The sequence below is a fragment of the Marmota flaviventris genome, chromosome 4, assembly GCF_047511675.1.
Source record: "Marmota flaviventris isolate mMarFla1 chromosome 4, mMarFla1.hap1, whole genome shotgun sequence".
Taxonomy (NCBI): domain Eukaryota; kingdom Metazoa; phylum Chordata; class Mammalia; order Rodentia; family Sciuridae; genus Marmota; species Marmota flaviventris.
In genome coordinates, this window is record NC_092501.1 from 126742906 (window position 1) to 126763329 (window position 20424).

At 42.3% G+C, this 20424-nt stretch overlaps 1 protein-coding gene across 1 annotated transcript in view; it reads left to right on the top strand.

Moving 5' to 3' along the window:
* The first annotated feature begins 1859 nt into the window (after positions 1-1859).
* Positions 1860-20424, top strand: part of Lrch1 (leucine rich repeats and calponin homology domain containing 1) — a 184604-nt gene continuing 166039 nt past the window's right edge. The window contains exon 1 of the mRNA XM_027928892.2: positions 1860-2424. Within this exon, the coding sequence (XP_027784693.2) occupies positions 2127-2424 (298 nt within the window). The 5' untranslated portion in view covers positions 1860-2126. The remainder of the gene's footprint in view (positions 2425-20424) is intronic.

The following is a 20424-nucleotide window of genomic DNA, read 5'->3' on the forward strand; positions in this document are numbered from 1 at the left end:
AGTCGCTGGGATTACAGATGAATGCCACCATGTTCCACAGAGTTGGGTCTTAAACGTGAAAATCTTGTTGATGTGGTATCTTTTCTGGGTGTTAGAATAATTTTTTAAAGGCTTCAATTTTTTTAATCTATCGATTAAATCAATCATTTTCTTCTAACAGTCAACATTTTGAACTGAAAATATCCCTGTTTTCCCCCTTTCTCAATACTTTCGATTGTTACTTCATGAAATGTTTGGAAGACACTGAAGACAAAAACATGAAAAGAACCTGTAGCCATCATCCAAATTGCTGGTTAAAAATAAGCCGGGGAGGAGGAAGAGTTTGGGGGTCTACCAGTAGGTGGCGCTTGTTTCTTCTGAGAAGATGATTTTGCTCCGCCAAGAATCCCATAAGAATTAAGAACGACTATGTGTGCATGCAGTCAATGGAAGTGACACACATCAAACCATACTTCAAGGCTGAGTCCTCTAAGTCACGTTCCAGCCTGGTGCCTAGACCATCACACTTCTGCATTCCTACTCCCTGCTCTGAATGTGGATTTTTATTTTCATACTTCATTCACAGCCTCATTTCATTAAGCCAAATCACCTTCTAGGGACAATCCAACCTTGGATATAGAGAAAAAAAATGAAGGCCCTAGAGAGTTGGAGCTGAAGCTCCAGGAAATGACTAAGATTATTAGTCTTGCAGCTGGTCTGCCCTTAGGTGACAGATGTTCTGTCCTCCCCTAAGGCCTGCAAGCCTTGGCCTGGCCCGCGGCAGAACGTGAATTCACGCGCTTGAATGTAGATTTATCAGTTCTTACGCAGGGCAAAGGAGAAGCAGCTCTATAGGCTATTTTGGCGGTACCCAGGCTCAGTCTCAGTCTGTGACAGACTTACAGAGTCACTAGCTTTCTAACCTTTCCTGGTACGGCCCAATTTGAGGCTCAATAGGCCATAGCCAGGTCCTCTCCCTCAATTGACAATGAATTCTGTCCATCATAAAACGACCCTTTTTCAGAAGTCCTTTCTGTGTTTGTAGCTTACTACTGTCCCTCAGCAACCATTATGCCCCAATCGTATTTGTCTATATGCGCTGGGATCTGGCCCCAGGGGTGTATAGTAAAGAGGGGGCAACCCTAGAGTCTGAGTCCAGCTCCGCCTCTGATTGCAGGGATGACCTCAGATAAATTTCTTAACTTCCTGTGTAGACTGAGGAAAGCAATTTTTTTCCCCTTCCCGGTACCAGGGATTGAACCCAGAGACGCTTTACCACTGAACCACCCCTCGGGCCCTTTTTATTTTGAGACTGGGTCTCGCTAAAATGGTGAGGTTGGCCTCGAACTTGAGATCCTGCTGGTTAGATCTCTTGAGTCTCTGGAGTGGCTGGGATTAAAGGCGTGCGCCACCGCGCCCAGCAGGGAAGCAATTTTTTCACTTATGGGGTTCCTGGATTTAATGAGATTTTATGTAGACGACCTCCTAGACTAGCGCCTGGTTCATTATAAACCCAAATGCCGGGGCATCTGTGGGCTCATCTCATATGAAATACTGCCTTTGGGGGAATTCTGAATCAAACAGCCAGAATAACTCTCTTCCCCATGATCTCACTGTATTTCAAATATCATCCATTGCCTCGCCACTGTTTTCTCAACCCCACTAAAGCCTCTGGTGCCCCTGAACCTCCCAGGCGGCAAAAGAAAGCCCAGAGAGGCTCGGCGCTTAACTGTAAGTCACCCCGGAACAGGCGTCCAGCTCCAATTTCGGGGCGGGTTGCCCGGCTCCGCGTGGGGGTAGGCTCGGGCAGGACAGACGGCGTGGGGGAAGGAGGAGGAGAGAGCAGGCGGCGGAGGAGGGGAAAGCCGGCAAGAGGAGGGAGCAGGCGGAGGAGACACATGCGCGCTGCCGCCGCCGCCGCCGCAGTCCTTAGCTTCCCGGGGACAGGAAACCTTCAAGACCGAGCTGCCACTGCCGCCTCCCGGTCCGCGCCCTATTCTGCGCGCTTGGGCTCAGCCTTCTCCCGCAGTCCCAGCGTCTTTCGGGGGAGTACAGCAGGGACTCAGCCCCAGCTGCCGTCTTCCCGCCGCGGAAAGCTGTGACCCCCCCGCAGGAGCGGCGGGGAGGGGTGGGGGGCCCGGGAGAAGATGGCGACGCCGGGAAACGAACCCCAACCTTTCGTCCCTGCCGTCTCCGTTGCTACTCTGCATCCACATCATCATTCCCACCACCACCACCAGCACCACGGAGGAACCGGAGTCAGCGGCGGGACCGGTGGCGGCGGCGGCGGCAGCGGGGGTTTCAACCTGCCCTTGAACCGGGGTCTGGAGCGCGCGCTGGAGGAGGCGGCCAACTCTGGGGGCTTGAACCTGAGCGCCAGGAAATTGAAGGAATTTCCCAGGACCGCGGTCCCCGGGCATGACCTCTCGGACACCGTGCAGGCAGGTGAGAGAAGGCCGAGGGGCAGGCAGTGGGTGTGGGGGGCCGGCTGTCGTGTCTTCCCGACGCGGTGGCCAATGTGAGATCTGATCGCGCTAGGGGTCCATTCTGCGCGGGTTCTCTGGAGCAGGCGCGTGGGCGCGGGTTCTGCAGAGGGTATGGTGGCCCGCCTCACCCCACAGTACGTTGCCAGGAGGGCCGGGTTGTGCTTGGCTGCTGAGCCCGAGTGCGCCGGTCCTGGGCTCTCCACCCAGTGTCTGTCGCGCCGGGGAAGTGGCCGTGGGACTGGGACTTGCGGGTGCGCACTGAGCGCGGAGTGGAAGTGGAAGGATTTGAGCGACTGATCCGGCTTCCTGGGCCATGAGCATGGCCAGGAACCCCAGCGAGGGCAGACGCGTTTGCCCTCAACCGGGTCAAACCCTCTTTGCAGCGAGGCGTCGCCCATCCTGGTGGGGAAAGCCAGACAAAGGTGGCACGCCCTCGTCCGACCCGAGGGCATCCACGCGCCGCGGCGAGACCCCCTCGGCGACATCCCTGAGCGTTCGGGCAACTCGGTGCCGCCTGCGAGGGGGTGCCGAGCCTTCCTCTTCCTGTGCCTGTGCGAGGAAGTAGCCACCGCGATCGCGGTGAATCCTAGTCGGCTGTCGTTTCGGAAGCAATCCATTCTCTCCTTCCTTGCTTGTCGCCCTCCGCCCACACTTTAGGGTTCCCATCACCCGGACTACCTGGTTTTCAGTAACGCGACCTTTTGCGGGGGCTCTGGATGGGAAGCATGATATGGTAAAAGAAAAGTAATTAAAGCGAGCCGGTTCTCTGGTGTGAACCCGGCAAGTTGTAACTCGCGCCAATAAGCAGCCAGCTTTTTCAAGTTATGTCATGTGTTGACATATTTCTGAGCCGTCTGCCTTCTCTTTGGTTGTTGGAGTTGTAGGAGCGGGATCCATAAACAGGAAGCAGGGTGGTGGAATGGGATTGGGGCCTTGGGATCTGTACAGAACTGACTTGGTTTCCGACCATCCGGTTCCGCTCTCTGGGGGACGGTTTGTATCCTGGCAAGTGTCCAGCATTTTCAGGGCAGTGGGTGCCCCATTTTGGAGCTACTGCCCAGACCTCTTGGCTGAGTGTCAGGCCCCCTGGATCCTGTATGACTTGACCCCTAGGTCAAGATCTTCCAGTTTTCTCTTACAGAGGAAGAAGGGGGTGGGGCAATGGAGCAGGCAGTGGCTTTTGGATGCTAGGTTTCCAGTGCTCTTTTCCCCCTTTAATTCAATAAACATTTATCGGCATCCTTAACTAGTATTTAGATGGAGTTCTGAGTTCACTGGGGGCTAGAAATGCTCTCCAGGGTCATTAAACTTGGTTATTTGGATTTAGGGACAGTCTGGAATGGGCAAGACAGGGAATTTCCAGAGTTGAGCTGTTAGCAGCTGGGGGCTGTCTTTTGATAGGACCTTTTAGTTTCATCTTCTCAAGTAGAAGTTGTCCAAGAATTACCTGAATCATTAACTTCAAAAAAGTCTATTAAGTTCTACCTCCATAGAGTGTACCATGAATTATAGAATAGTTGTGTAGGACTGCAGAAAACAGAGACCAGCAGGACCAATAATACTATGTGTTTGTCCAGTTCTGCAGGAAGGCTCATGGTCCTTCCTCTTCTTCAGTAATGCTGATGCTCATTACCAAATTAGGTGAACCTGATGTGTTTGTTGTGTTGGCATTTCTTTGAGAAAACCAGTGCTTTAAATGGGAACCACATCTTTCACTTATGACCTTGCCATGTGAGGTTGGTGCTTAAAAATGTTCCTTCCTGTTCTCTGCTTGCTTGGCCGGCTTAGGCTGTGGGTTTTGCAGGTTTTTATTTTGAATCTTACTTGCACATATTTAGTTTTTAGAAAATTTGAACTAGTTAAAATTCAGAATCTTTATGTTAATTCCTCATCCAACAATACAATGTTATTTGGGACAGAGGGGCAAAGAGATGTCACCTGAGTTTGTAGGCACTTAATAAAGAGAAAAAAATAGTCAGTGATTTTTCCATGACATTTGAATACCCAAAAGGTATTAAAGATTTGCTTCTGCAAAACATCTTTGACTCAGGTAAAAAGCTGGGTGTAAACCACATGTATTCTTCTCTTTATTCTAAATAAATATTTAGGTGAGCACTGTTCCTTATTTAGATGAGCAAAAAGCAAAATAAAGTAAGGGGTTAAAGGGATTTTCATCGTGCATGATGTTGACCTTTCCTACAAATGAAGAGTTCTAGTGGAGTTGAAAGTTTGAATAGTAATATATGCAACAAAGATAGTTGTTTCTCTTATAGAATATCTCTTAAATCAAAATATCACATGAAGATTCTTAAAGACATTTTCATGAATTTTGCCAGAGAGAGAGTGACAGCAAGCTTTTTCTCCTGGTTAAGTTGTCTTGTGAAAAGTAACTCTTCTGGCAGCCACCTATGCAAAACTGTACTCTTGGGCAATGTAGCATATCTGAGCAGAGTTGAAAACCAAGGTGTAAACACAGAAACATAGAGGCCGGAACTGCTCAGTAGAAGTGTAAGCTCTGTCACTCAAGTGCATATACTTTATTCACAGGAAAAAACTCTCACGCTCTCACTTTGGACTCATTAGTTTACTTCTGTTTCAAAGTAAGTTTTGTTGTGAGATGCTAGTCTTGTAGCAGATGAGAAGGAGAAAGATGCAGTGGTACAGATGGCACTGACCCAGATGGACAAAACCTAAGAGCCACAATTAGCACTTACTGTGTGCACTTTTATGTGCTGAGAACTTTATCTACGTTATCACAGTCCTCACTTGGCATAGTCATATTTTCCTTTACAGGTGGGGAGACTGGGATGGAGAGAAGTCAGGTCACAGGCTCAAGACTAAATCCCTACTTAGAGGCCAACTAGTGATTTGAATCCTGACAGCCTCATGACCCTGAGTTTGTTTTTGACAATCTCTGGTTAAGCAGAGGGAAAGATTGGAGAGGGACAGAATGTGGGAGGTGTTCTGGAGATTCATTTAATCACCATCTCTTCTGTAAATAGTTATTGAGCTCTACAAGTGGATACAGGGGATTCAGTAGTGTCCAAAAGAGAAACCTTGTTCTTCTTCCTGTGAAGCTTTTACTCTAGTTGGAGGGAGGGATGAAGAGATAAATTAAGAAATTCATTTTTCAGGATGAGTAGGAAGAGTTAAGGATAGAAGTAAAACTTGCTTCATAGACACATAGGCTGTTTATATTGACTTGCAGTAGCCTGTAACAAGGGCATGATGATGACTGCGATGGATAGAAACTAAAGTATAAAATTGTGCCTGATAAAAAAGTATAAGATGTGCCCTGCACGGTGGTGCACACCTATAATCCCAACAACTTGGGAGTCTGAGGCAGGAGGATTGAGAGTTCAAAACCAGCCTCAGCAAAAGTGAGGTGCGGGGCTGGGGATATGGCTCAAGTGGTAGCGCACTCCCCTAGCATGTGTGATGCACTGGGTTTGATTCTCAGCCCCACGTAAAAATAAAGATGTTGTGTACCCCTAAAACTAAAAAATATTTATTAAAAAAAAGTGAGTGGTCTCTAAATAAAATACAAAATAGGGCTGGGGATGTGGCTCAGTGGTTGAGTGCCCCTGAGTTCAATCCCTAGTACCAAAAAAGAAAAAGTACAGGATGCCCATCAGTAAAGCGTTTTTTTTTTCCCTATGCTGATTTATTAAGTAGTGTCATTTTGGATGGAGAAATTCCAAAGGGTGTTTGTATGACTGAAGTAAAGTGGACTGAAAGAGGAATAAGAATAGAAATCTGAAACTGATTGCCTGAAGTTCTAAAGCAGAGGAACAAACTTAAGCTTGGAGTGTGGAACATTCATTGAAAGCTGGTCTTGTTAAGGATGAGGCGTATCAGCAGTATTTTCCCCCCAATACTGAATGCAAGGGTGCTCCTACTGAGCCACATCCCCAGCCCTATTTATTTATTTGTTTGTCTGTTTTTAAGACAGGGTTTCCCAGCCTAGGCTTTGAACTTGCAATTTTCATGCCACAGCCTCTGGACTCGCTATATTACACGCATGTACCCTCACACTGGCTATTGTCAGTATTTGTGAGGTGACTGTGAGCAAGCAGGAAAGACTATATGGGAAATGAAGAGTTTGTCCAAGGAGAAATATAAAAATGTGGCATAGAAATACTTGAGTGAATGTTTTCTTTTATGAGTATGTGGTGCCAGGGACCAAATCCAGAGCCTCATGCATGCTATGCAAGTGCTCTACCACTGAGCTCTCCCCCCCAGCCCTGAATGTGTATTTTTTATGTTCAGGTATGGATTTCTGTAGATGCAAAGGATGAGACAGTAATATATGAGAAGCTAATAGTTCCAGGAAGCTGCAGGAGCTGCCAAGAAGGAGCTCAAGGTGATAAATCTCCAAATAGCATTTGTTAAGCATTGTGTACAGAATGCAGGGGAAAGGTTCTTTGTGTGAAGTTGATTAGAAAAGACTTCCATAGGAGAGTAGGATTTGGATGGAATGGATTTGGTTAGAAATTCCCATGGACATTCTGTTATTGGAAAAATGGTTCCAAGATGTGGAGTGAATGCCTGTCATTAAAATTCTAAGATTCTGAATAAGAGAGGTTTATTTAAGCCTGCCCTCTGGTCATATCCTCTCAACCCACTGCCACTGTGTAATGGGGTAACAGTGCAGGGCTCCTATGACCCTTTGAGGAATCTGGAAATGGCTGAGGCCTGGGATTTGTCAGCCTGTGGGATTGACACCCTAGTGCCTGAGCTGGCTCTCTCAGATGACTGTCTGATTCAAAGACGTTTCTTCTGAGATTTGTGGGTGACTTATCTGCTGAAGGCGGATGTCCTCTACCCTGCTCTCATCCTCTAGCTACCAGGTCCTTGGATATTAGTACTTTTCTGTCATTGGAATTCACAAAGGACTTGATAAAGAAATCTATTTTAACAACATGCTCTGTTCCATAATTTTGGTCACAAAGATTTTTCACTATTAAACATACTGAAACTTTTGAAATCACATGTATTTTCTATGTTCTTTTAAAGGTACATTTCTTGAATTATTTTTGTTCTGTTGAATTAAATGTATTAGTTATTGTAATTATCTAATTAAATATATTAGTTATTAGTAATCATCAATTTTTGTGGCAGTCACTAATTTTAAAAATGTATTTATTCATTACCTGTATTTTATTTATTTTTTATTACAATTATTTTAAATATCCATCCATTCATAAACAATTAGTTATATCCTTTCCCCTTCTGATTATAATTTTTTATTTTGTTGATTAATTTCTCTCTTGTTAAGATATAGAGGACTTATAATTTAAAAGCTTTTAGAACCACTAAGATTCAATGTGGATAGAGGTTCTGAATCATGTCCAGATGTGCTTCCATGTGTTTGTGAAATGGCAAAAACAGTCTATGCCAATATAACAACATGCTCCTCTCATTGCCTGTGTTGCAGGCTACTTTATTGAAAAGGCAAGAGCTTACTTATCATTGTGCTTCTAGAATAGTACCATACATATGATTATAAGCCAGGAAACTTCTGGGGATTTTTTTTTTTTTTTTTTTTTTGTGGGTGTGTCAGTTTATAAAAGAACAGCCTAAGGTTTTGCCCTTCATTGTTGAAATGATTCTGCTGGATAGCTTTGTCAGTCAACAATCATTTGATTTTTGGTAGAGGCATAAATTTGGCCCAAATTTGGTGCACCCTTCCATTTAACAGTTTTTATTTCAGTTACTGACAATTTTTCTTGAGTTGCTGAAGCAAATTGAAATTTTCCGTGCTGTGGCTTAGTAAGTGTTTGGTATCAACATTTAAGGGTAGATGCCTTTGGAAACTCATTTCCATTGTTGGTCAATTCAAAAATCTGTTTCCTTTGCTCTTGCTGTCCTGGTGGGTGCATAGTCTTTTTCTGACCTGTCATTCAACTTCTTCATTGCTTGTTTGAACAGAATGTGTTCCTTCTTAGTGTGTACTTTCCTGTCCCCCACCTTTGTTTTTATAAATGTAAAGTCTTTTTTTTAAAAAAAAACATGGAGCTGGGGTTGTGGCTCAGTGGTAGAGCGCTTGCCTAGCAAGTGTGAGGCACTGGGTTCTATCAGCACCACATAAAAATGAATAAATAAAGTTATAGTGTACATCTACAATAAGAAAATTTAAAAAAAAATTTAAGCCAGGCAGTGTTTACTTACTCTTTGTATTTCCCCTTAGTCACCTCCGTCCATACCCTGTGCTGGCCCTGTGCTGCCTTGTCTGTGCTTTCAGAGACTTACTTGAGTAAATTAAATGCAGAAATGCTCTACCTGAGGTGGCTGTGGGTTCAATTAAGCCATGACACTTCAGCTTTGGTCAAAGCTTCATGAAAACCTGTTTGTGAGGCTCCTTTCCAGATTTTGTTCATCTTTTTTTGAGGATTGAACTTCAGCCTCAGAGAGATATCAGGCAAAGCTGGCTTGGGATGAGTCCACCAGTTTGTGAACTCTTCCAGTAATTGTTTCAATTGCCAGGATTAAGGAGATTTAGTCAATAATTGAAAATAAAAATTCTTCAATGGTAAGGTGCACCAAATTTTGGCGTATGTACACCCACTGAGAAATAAGATGTCAAGTGACTAACAAACTATTCAATAAAAGGAATTTAAGGATGAGAGTCAAACCTTAGGCTGTTCTTTTACAAACTGGCACAAACCAAAAATTCCCAGAGGTCTCCTGGCCTTTAATTGTATGGTATTATTCTAGAAGTATGATTAATATGCTCTTGCTTTTCAATAAATTAGCCTGTAACATAAGCAATGGGTAGAGCATGTTATGTTGGTGGAGATTGTTTTTGCCTTGATTATTTTGCAGTGATTATCTAGTTATAAAATTATAATCTGTCATAAAAGTTTTCTGGATGTAAGATACCAGACTCAACTTTGGCTGATGCTTTTATTTATGTATAACTCATAGGAAGCCTGGCTTCTGTTGTTGTTATTGTCCTTTTGCTGCAAGATTTTTTATATCAGAATTTTTCTATGACAGGTGTTTTTTTTTTTTTTTTTTTTTTTGTGTGTGTGTGTGTGTGTATGTGATATGAATTGTTTCACAAAGCAAAAACCAACCAACCAACCAACCAAAACCAACAAAACAAACCAGCAAGAAAGGAAAGAGGGGAAAAAAGTCAGAATTCCAAATATGACTTAATTTGGGAAAAAGTAGGCCTACCAATATAGAGTCAAGCATCAGTACGGCTGCGTTTTTGTTTTTGTTTTGTACTGGTGATTGAACCCAGGAGTACTTCACCACTGAGCTTACATCCCCAGCTTTATTTATTTATTTTTAAATTCTGACATAGGGTCTTGTGAAGTTGTTGAGGCTGGCCTTGAACTTGTGATCTTCCTGCCTCCACCTCCCAAACTGCTGGGATTATGGGCATGAGCCACTATGCCCGGCATGCATGTGTTATTCTTCATCTGAATTTGAGAGTTCAGTGATATTGCTTCCATATTCTGTAGTAAGAAATACTACATTTGGGAACCATCTGTTCCCATAAAATAATTCAAAAATAAAGTGATTTTGTTTACATGAACAGAAAGTTGACCAACTGTGAGAATTTGGCTTCTTTTGCTTATTCTAGCAATGCAAGAGAAGGAAAATGCCTTTTTAGTTAGATTTTTGTATATGTTCATAGTTTTCCCCAACTATATCCTCCATCACTGGCCATAAAAGAGGATATACTTGGGAGGAAAAAACAAAATCGGAGAGTAACAATGTTTGATTTTCATAATAGTACTTTTTTTTTTTCTTAATAAGAGATTATTGTTCCTATGTTCATAGCAATTTGATGCAAAGGCAGCTCAACTTACCCTACCTGAAATTCTTATAGAATATTTTTAAGTCATGGAGGATATGTAATCTGATTGTGGGGTCTTCCTGATGTTTGTTTTTCTTCCTCCTGCTGTTTCCTTCTGTCCATCTGCTGGTGGGGACCTGAGGAGGGTGTGAGAGGAAACAGGGCCAGAGCTCCCCCCAGCTTAGTGATTTCTAAATTTCCTCCTCACTGTTCTTGACAAATGTGCAGAGAAAGGCTCTCATCTTTTTTTCCTAATCCTCTGGCTTCCCACCTGGCCTTGCTTTTGACAGCTGACCCCTGTAGTGCTTATACACAGTTTTGCCACACAATGTGTTCCTCTAATATTCTTCCCTGTTTTTGATGTTTATGCCATGTAGGGTGAGGAACAGCATCAGTATGTCCACCTGGTCCAGTTAGCTTAGCTCTGATTTAACTCACTTTGTCTCCGTAGGCAGCAGTGGTAATTCAAAGATAGTACCACCAACAGACTTTCTGACTTGCCCTCCTCTAGACTGCCTTAATTTTGCTTTTCTAGCTCATTCACTTCCTGTCCTCACTCCTCACTGCCCTGTGAGATTCTGCTTACCTCCTTCTCACTTCAGCCTCCCCAGGCCTGCTCAGACAGCCTCCCTGCCAGCCTCTCCTTTGACATCTTAGCATTGAATCATGCCTAGCCTTAAGGCATCTTTGTATTATTTTCTTCGTGGCCTTCTTCTTTTGGTTCAGCAGTCTTTCCTTATTCATGGTTTTATGTATTCATGGTTTCAGTTACCTGCAGTCATCCGAAGTCCCAGAATATTAAATGGAAAATTCCAGAAATAAACCATTCGTAAGTTTCATATTGTGTGCTGTTCTCAGTAGTGTGATGAACTCTAGTGCTGTTCTGCTCCATCCCACTGGAACTGAATCATCTCTTTGTGCAGAGTATTCATGATCTATATGCTACCTACCCATTAGTCACTTAGTGGCCATCTTGGTTTTCAAATGGCCTAATGCAGTATGCCAGCTCTTGGTTCAAGTAACCCCTATGTGGTAGCCCAGTGCAACATCGCAATGCCTGTCGTTCATTTCACTTCATCTCATGGCATAGACATTGTATCATCTCACTTCATCACAAGAAAAGTGACTACTGTACCCAGATATTTTTAGAGAGACTAGAGAGACAACCACATTCACATAACTTTTATTACAGTATGTTGTCATAATTTTCCTATTTTATGTTAGTTATCGTTAATTTCTTTTTTTTAGTTTAGATGGACACATACCTTTTTATTTGTTTGTTTATTTATTTATTTATTTTTATGTGGTGCTGAGGATCAAACCCAGTGCCTCATATATGCAAGGCAAATGCTCTAGCACAGAGCTACAACCCCAGCCCTATTGTTACTTTCTTATTGTGCTTAATCCATAAATTAAACTTTTTCAAAGGTATGTATGCAAAGGAAAAAAGCATAGTATACATAGGGTTCCAAGCATTAACAGCCATGTTAGGCAGCCCCTGACTCACAAACCAGAGGCCAGGGAAGGTTTTTCAGAGTGACCTTGTGTTTTAAAAGTGGGAAGACATTTTCCTGTGGAAACATTGTAGTAGCAGGGATTGGGTTCTCTTATCCACCCAGGAAGGCTATTTAACCCTAGCAGACATGGGCCTTTGGGTTAGTGGTTACTTTCTTATTGTTTCTTTAGAAAAATGCTGCCTCAGTTCTGACGTGATACCCTGAATCTGGAGAAGTGGGCTCCTGTCCCTGGAGGGTAATTCTCTCCCTTCTGGTTGTTTCTACCAAGAGCCAGAGTTGCCTGACCCCTTTCCCAGGCTGCTTGATCCGTGGGTCCAGCAACTGGGTGTCCCTCCACATTGGTGTTGGGAGCCAGGTTTGGCATAAGCCGGGAATCCGCAGAAGTCAGCTCTGGAGTCAAGAGAGACCACTATGCAGGATGGAGCAGGACCGAGAGCCACCCACCTGAGGGGGACAGCCAGGATTTAGACATTTCCTGAATTAATTTTTTATTTCTCATATTATCTCCCAATTATTAATTTTACAATCGGAGGGAAGTTATTGCATCTCTCTGAAGCCCAGGTTTATAATTTGTTAAAAGCAAAAATGCTCTTTACCCCTTGGGTAAATCAACTTATGTTGATATACAAAGTAAAATGCAGTACCCTGAGCAGGCCTGGTCCCCAGTGAGTGACCTACTAAAGCCTCGTTTTGTTGTTGATGTCCACAGGGCTAGGTGGTATGGTTTTCTTCAATCAAATAAAAAGTAGGCAGTTGTTAGCATGTCATTAGCATGGCGGCTAAGAGCATAGATTGTGGTTGGGGCTTTGTCCTGGCTCTTCCAGATCATGGCTTCATGATCCCTTCACTGGGCCTTGGTTTCCCCATCATAAATGGGGGTAGTAATCATAGGATTATTGGGTGAAGGAAATGAAAGGATTATGTGTCAACTGCTCAGGTCATTGCCTGGCACTGATGTTTTCCCACTATTCTGAGACTGCATATTTTTAGAAAAGATATTCAATCTTATAAGGCACAGGAAGGTTAACTTCCTGGAAATATTATGACATTAATCAAATAATCTCAATATTCAAAAAGCTTGAAGGGGGTGTGCTCAATTTGTGTGTGGGCCTCGTTTCTATTCTTTTGACAATCTTGGGAGGATTGTAGGGAAGGCAGAAGACACTGGATGGGGAAGAGCTTCCCTTGCGTTATGCGTTTCGCTTCTGGTCTGGTTGAGCCAGGATCTTCTCCTGAGCTTTTGCTCTTTTCCCTTCAGTTTAACAGTGTTCTTTGGTCTGGTTTGATTTTCACCAGGACAGAGAAATCCCGAGGGGAACAAATCTAATACAGAAGGATGAGCTCAAGATTCTCACAGTGGAGGATGGGGAGTCGCATTCCTGGGCCACTTTAGGTATTTAGGTGCAAGGTGCTGGTGACTTTCATTTTGTCCTCAGGCTTGGAGGGCTGGGAAGGAGGACGGAGCGGGCTCTCAAGAGGAGCACTTGGGGTGCATCTCTGCACCTTCTGGAAGAGTCCTGCAATTAACCAAATGCTCCTCCAGATTGGAAGTAAAGACACTGATCATTTTTTTCATGCTCTTGGCAAAAACCAGTTTGGGAATCTTTATGTTCCTGGAGACCTCTCTGAGGATGTGCATCCAATGTTTCAGTAAGAAGTGAGGACATGCCTTTGAGAAGGTGGAGATTCAGGAGTAAAAACAAAGATCCAAATCTGTGTCTTTCTCATTGTGTTACTGGTAACTGACCTTTATTTCGAGATTTAATCAGAAGTTATTTCATTAAAAACCTTATGATCCTGATCCTTCAGCATCATCCTGAAGATGCTATAAGGAAAAGGAAAGGGCCATCATTTGTTGAGCAGCATCACCGCTAGGTTTAGGGTCTCTCAGAGTGATTTCTTGTTTAGTCCCCAAATTACCCTTGAGAAGTCAGCAGTGGTGGTGTCACTCAGAAGGGAATGTAACAGCTGGGCAATCTGACTGCATATGTGGGACCAGTAAAGATGGGGCTAGAATTGGAACCCAAACTCTCAAGAAGAGCCAGAGTCCCCTCTGTTTTATTGGATACTAAATATTTAGAGCCAGAGGAACAGAATAGAGAAGATTTTAAGAATCAAGCCTAGAGCATTTTGACAATTGGTTCTCAGGATAGCACAGAGATTTTGGGGTTCATCCCTGAATAAGACCCAGATTCCTGACCCATGTGATTTTCCACACTAAACTGAAGGTGACCACAGAAGACCCAGGTGTCCGTCTTGGAAATTCCAGCCATGAACTTCACCTGTTTGTAAATTGCCAGCTATTGGCTCCATTTCTGAGAATTGTGTTTTATTTTTTTCCCGTATTTTATAATTGGTGCATCATAGTTGTACATAATGGTGGGATTTGTTGTTACATACTCATACAAGCACATAATATAACACTATAATTCCCTGGAGTGTTCCCTTTCTTTCCCCTCTTCCTTCCTCCTGGTTCCTTTCATTTATTCTGCTGATCTTCCTTCTACTTTCCTAAGATCCCCACCATCTTTCTTTCCCTTTTTCCTTTCTAGCTTCCACATGAGAGAAAACATGCGGTTCTTTCCTTCACATAATGTTCTCAAGTTCCGTCCATTTTCCTGCAAATGACATAATCTCATTTTTCTTTATGGCAGAATAAAACTTCATTGTGTGTATATGTATCATATTTTCCTTTTCCATTCATCCAGTGATGGACTCCTAGGCTGTTTCCATATTTTGGCTGTTGTGCGTTGTGCAGTTATAAACATGGGTATGCATGTATTGCTGTAGTATGATGACTTACTTCTTTAGAAAAAATAGACCAGCAGTGGGATAGCTGGGTTCTATGGTGGTTCCTTGCCTAGTCTTTTGAGGAACCTACATGCTGTTTTTCATAGTGGTGGTTAGAATCCCATCAACAGTGTGTTTCTTTCTCCATACACTCTCCAGCATTTATTATTGTTCATATCTAAGAAATGTGTTTTAAAGTAACTAACTGTTGTTAGTTTTAAAAATTCTTCAAGATGTTTATTAAAAAATGTAGATATGTACTTAGGTTTTAGTTTGGTGCAAACTTTACTTTTGGACTTTATAATATATAACCTAATGGTCCATTAACATTTTACTAAATTTCATTCTCTCCAATGAGAAATTAACAGCTGTTGGGTAAAAGACCAGTAAGGTTTCTTTCTTGAACATTCTTTTTGTAATACCAATGATTATTTTCTAAAAGCAGTTTTATGTATTAAGAATCATTGATTTTTTTTTGAATTTTTTATTTGTTCGACTTAGTTGTACATGACAGCAGAATGCATTTCAGTTCATCATTACACAAATGGAATGCAACATTGATTTTATTTCTAAAAATGTATTTTTTTCAATACACTAATTAATATTCTTTTAAAATCTTATAAATGAATAGCAGGGCAGCAGAAGATTATGCAGAAATGATGGCTAAAAGCCAAAATTTTTTTTCTAGTATGCAATTTGAATCTAATTTAAAGGAATCTGCTTGTGCAATTGAAAGTAAATAGATCTGTCTTTGTGCATTTCCCTCAGAGGTGTGGATAATATCTCTGCATGCAATTTAAGGCAGTTACGTGTGGTTTTGGGTTTTCTGTTTTTTTATTTTTTCTTTAGACAGCCTGGATAAATCCAAATGGTTTTAGTTGTATCCATCATTCTAGTAGTTTTACACTTTGTTCCGATACTTACAGTTAATATGTTCTTGTGTCTGTGCAATAATTTAAAGGGTACTATGCGGTAACTTTATGTGTGTGCATTTCCTAAATCTGATCTATTTTATAAAACCAAGTGGGCAGCTGTGAAGACCTGCTTTTGTACTCCCCCCACAATCACCCAGGCTCCTTCCTTGGAATCGGTATGTTAATGAAGGCTGGTGTCTCAATATGACATTTGCACAGTGGGAGTGTGGAGGTAATATGCCCTAATAGAGGCCTTGATGTTGGCCTCCAAGGCTGAGTGACAGAGACAGTGGAACCCAGCTAAGAGCTTTCACAGGCAGGCAGCCTCAGTCCGTCTAGAGTGCTTTCATGGTTTCAGTGTGTGTTTTCTCTGGTGCCCCTGAGTGTCAGACCCCTTCTTTCCTTGAGCAGCCTATGTACAACCTCCGAACACCACAAGGTAGATGGGATTGGACGAGCTCTATCACCCTTGGATAAATGACTCCTGCTTTCGGTCATGTCACTTTGCTAAATCCATGCAACACTCTTATGTGTTCTGAGAGAACATGAGGTGATTTTGGACATTGATAGAGGTGCTCTTAGACGATGCTCCTAATAGGTTGATCCTCAGTCCAGGTTGTCATAAGCAGTCTTGGTTTGTACCCTTGCCATGGCCTAATTAATATTAGCACCCCCTTTTAACACATCCCAGTTGGATATACTGTATGGTCTTCCCACACATACAGGGCATGGCAGATGGTAGATACATTTTTTTTTCTTTAATTGATACTGGGGATTGAACCAGGGGTGCTCTACTACTGAGCTATATCCCTAGCTCTTTTTATTTTTATTTTTTATTTTAAGGTAGGGTGTCACTATGTTGCCCGAACTGGTCTCCAATTCATGATTCTCCTGCCTCAGCCACCTGAGTCACTGGGATTACAGGCATGTGTCATGGTGCATGGCTAGATACCATCTTTTGAAAATAAATAGAAATGGAGACAGGTGAAGTGGCTTGCCTGTGTCCCTCAGCCAGTCTTGTCAGATCAAGTTCACAATTAGACTAGCATAGGCTGGTCATCTTTTGTCAGTTGCCCAGAATTGTGTCATTTGAAAGAATTACTGGACTTTGCTGATTTCATGCCAAGAAACCCTCTCCTTAAGGTCTTTGGCAGTTGTGAATTTTAGCTGGCTAAATATAGCAATACTTTAAAAATTATAAAATATCAAATACATAGAAAGGAGTCTATACACCATGTAGACATGATTTAAATAATGACAATCATGTAGACATGGTGACAGAAAACAGTTGGGACTAGAGGTGGGGAGTCAGTCACCTGGAAAAAGGGTGTGGGGATGATGGTAGTGTTCCTTGCCATGATGGGTACACAGGTACATACATTTATCAGAATGCCATGCTTGAAATGGGTGCATTTTATTGTATGGAAATCATAACTTGATAAAATACACTAAAATACACCTATATATGCACTATCCAGCTTAAAAAGTAGAACATTTCTAATACCTTTTTAAGCTGTGTGCCTGTTGCTGATTCCCAATGGACAAGCTAGGGTTTTTTCTGTTTTCTTTTTCTTTTCTTTTTTTTTTTAAATTAGCGCTTGATAATTATATGAAATAGCAGAATTCATTGTTTGATATTTGTTTATGCAAACAATGTAACAATATAATTTGGTCAGTTTCATTTCATTGCACCTCCCTTCCTCCTCCCCTCCTTTTTCTCCTTTTTATTTTCATGAGACACCCCTCTCCCACCTTTTATTTTCCTTTCTTTTCTCTAGCTTCCACATAGGTGAGAAAACATAGGACCCTTGATTTTCTGAGTTTGGCTTGTTTTGCTTCACTTAATGCTTTCAAGTTCCATTCATTTTTCTACAAATGGCATAATTTCATTCTTTATGTGGGAATAAAACTCCATTGTGTATATAGCCCACATTATCTTTACCCATTCGTCCGTTGACAGATACCTAGGCTGGTTTCATAATCTGGCTCTTATGAATTGCCCCTGCTGTAACACGGTCATGCCTGCATCACGATAGTATGCTGATTTTAATTATTTTGGATAAATATCGAGGAATGGCCTAGCTGGGTCATGTTGTTCCATTCCTAGTCTTTTGAGGAACTTCCACACTGATTTCCATGGTGGTTGTACTAATTTACAGTCCCACCAACAGTGTAAAAATGTTTGTTTTTCTCCACATCCTCTCCAGCATTTATTATTTGTATTCTTGATAGCTGCTATTCTAAGTGGAGTGAGATGAAATTGCGGCGTAGTTTCTGATTTGCGTTTCCCTGATTGCGAAAAATGTTAAACATTTTTCATATATTTTTATGCCATTTGAATTTCTTCTTCTGAGAAGTGTCTGTTTAGTTCATTTGCTCATTTATTGACTGAGCCATTTGGGTTTTTGGTGGTAATATTTTTGAGTTCTTTATATGTTCTGGATATTAACCCAGAAGAGTAGCTGGGTTATCTAGGTTATCTCTTTACACTCTTATTTCCTTTGCTGTATAGGAACTTTTTAATTTGATGCCATCTGATTTGTTAATTCTTGATCTTATTTTCTGAGCTTTAGGAGTTCTTTAAGGAAGTTGTTGCCTGTGCCTATGTGATGGAGAGCTGATTCTACATTTTTCTTGTAGCATTTGCCAAGTTTCTGGTTCAATTCCTAGGTCCTTGATCCATTTTGAGTTGACTTTTGTGCAGGGTGACAGAAATCTAGTTTTATTCTTTCTATTTATGGATAACCAGTTTTTCCCAGCACCATTTTAAAAAAAATTCTCATTTCTCCAGTGTGTGGCAAGCTGTTTTTAAAATACAGGAAAACTGGAGCCTTACAACTGAATCAATACCCACTTTTAGAAGACTGATGTTTCTATTTTAGTGGACAGGTGCTTTGATCTCATTTTCTTTTATTTGAAGTAGGTTATTAATGCTTTTAACTCACAAATATTTCAATTTCAATATAATAAGTGGCATTTTATTTTATTGTTAGAAAACAGTGATGCTGAGCCAAGTTTCCCAGGAACACTAGAATGATGTTAGCCAATCAAGTCCAAGGCATTCATTTAGTACCTACTGAATGCCAGACACTGCAGATATGATCTCACGTTCTCCTCCCCAGCCTTAAATTTCCTCACTGCTGTGTGTGGACTGAAGTTCACAGGTGCTAAGTAGCTTGCTCAGGATCCCCGTGGAGGAGTGGAGTAGCCAGGGTTTGAACCCCAGTTGCTGATTCTGAAAGATGAACCTCCTTTTCCACCAGGTGCCTTGTCAAAGTGATCTGCCCTTTGCTGGGGACAGTGGAACACTCTGGCTAGCTTCCCAGGTTGTGTCCTGTAGCCCTGGATCATGTGGCCTGTCACTTCCCACCTTCCCAAGTCACAACTGTGATCCTGCACCCTTCCTGCCCAGGCCCCTCCCCTGGCTCTCTCCTGCCTGCCCACCCAGGCTCAGCTGCCAGGAGCTCTGGTGCCTCTGGAATGTGACACCACCCTGCTTCTCCTACTGGGGCTTCCTTTTGCCTTCCTCAAGGGCCTTTTCTTAAGTGTCCCCATTGTTCCAGGTTAAGTGGCTCCATTTTACCTTTAAGATGCCTTTCTCCTGCATTTACCAGGTAGAACAGAACAGAAAAGGAAACAGTCACAACCCTCCCCTCCTCTGGTCCCTGTCAGTCATCCTCAGATTTGCAGCTCCTGATCTTACTGCAGTTCCCCTAGCCCCAGCCTCTCTCCCACCCTTCACCTCCATCTTGTGGTCTGTAACAGGCAGTTACACTGATTGAATGGACCCTTGGTGGTTCTCGAATTTCATGTCTTTCTTCTCCAATTAGTAGTAGTAGTAGTAATAATATAATATAATATAATAATAATAACTTTATTTGTTGAGTCAGATATTGTACCCTGTACTTTATGTGGCTTATATCATTTAACTCCTAAAATTATCTTGGGAGGCAAATACACATTTTTCTCCCCATTTTCAAGATTGGAAAATCGAGGTTCAGAGAGAAATGCCCAAGATCACAGAGCTATTAAGTGGAAAGACAGATTCCAACCTTGTTTGACTATTCTGTGATGGAGCCTAAGGGAAGGGAGACTGACTTTTGCTGAGCCTTTCCCACAGCTGTGCTGTGTGTGGAGGGTTTAGCATATTGTCGCTGGGGATCCTTGCCTTAACATTCAGTTAGATATACATGGTCTCCAAAAACCTGCAGCTCTGTTTAAATAATTAAGTCAAGGTTACAGAGCGGATAAGTGGAGAGATCCAAATTAAATCAGAGCTTCTGTCCCAAGGGATGCCTTCCTGCATCCAGGGTAAGTCTTTGCAGGGACCAGCATAGGGCTGGATATTAGTGAAACTTTTCAATTAGTTACGGATTGGTTGCCAAACAAACAAAAACAAAACAAAGACTTTTTAAAAAATCTGTTCTAATTATACATGACAGTAGAATGCATTTTGACACATTGTATACAAATGGAGCATAACTTCTCATTCCTCTGGCTGTACATGGTGCTGAGTCACACCCGTAGTGTAATCATATATGTGTATAAGGTAATACTGTCTGTCTCATTCCACCTTCCTTCCCACCCCCACTGAAGCCATCTGCACAATCCAAAGTTCCTTCACGCCCTTAGAACCGCCTCTCCCCACTATGGATCAGCTTCCACTTATCAGAGAAAACATTCGGCCTTAAAACAAAGACATTTTTAATTCTGTTAGAAGCATGCACCTGGAAGGCATATTTCAGCAGGGAAGTCTAGAGCCCATAGAGAGAATTACAGTTTTAGAAGAGACAGGGTGGAAACAGATAGGCTACCATAGGTAGTTGACATGCATGGCAGCCACAGAATTTCTTATTTGTCTTTGGAGAGAGGAGTGTCTAAAATTAAAAAAAGAAGAGAGAAGGTGATGCTGTATTCCCGTTCAGACT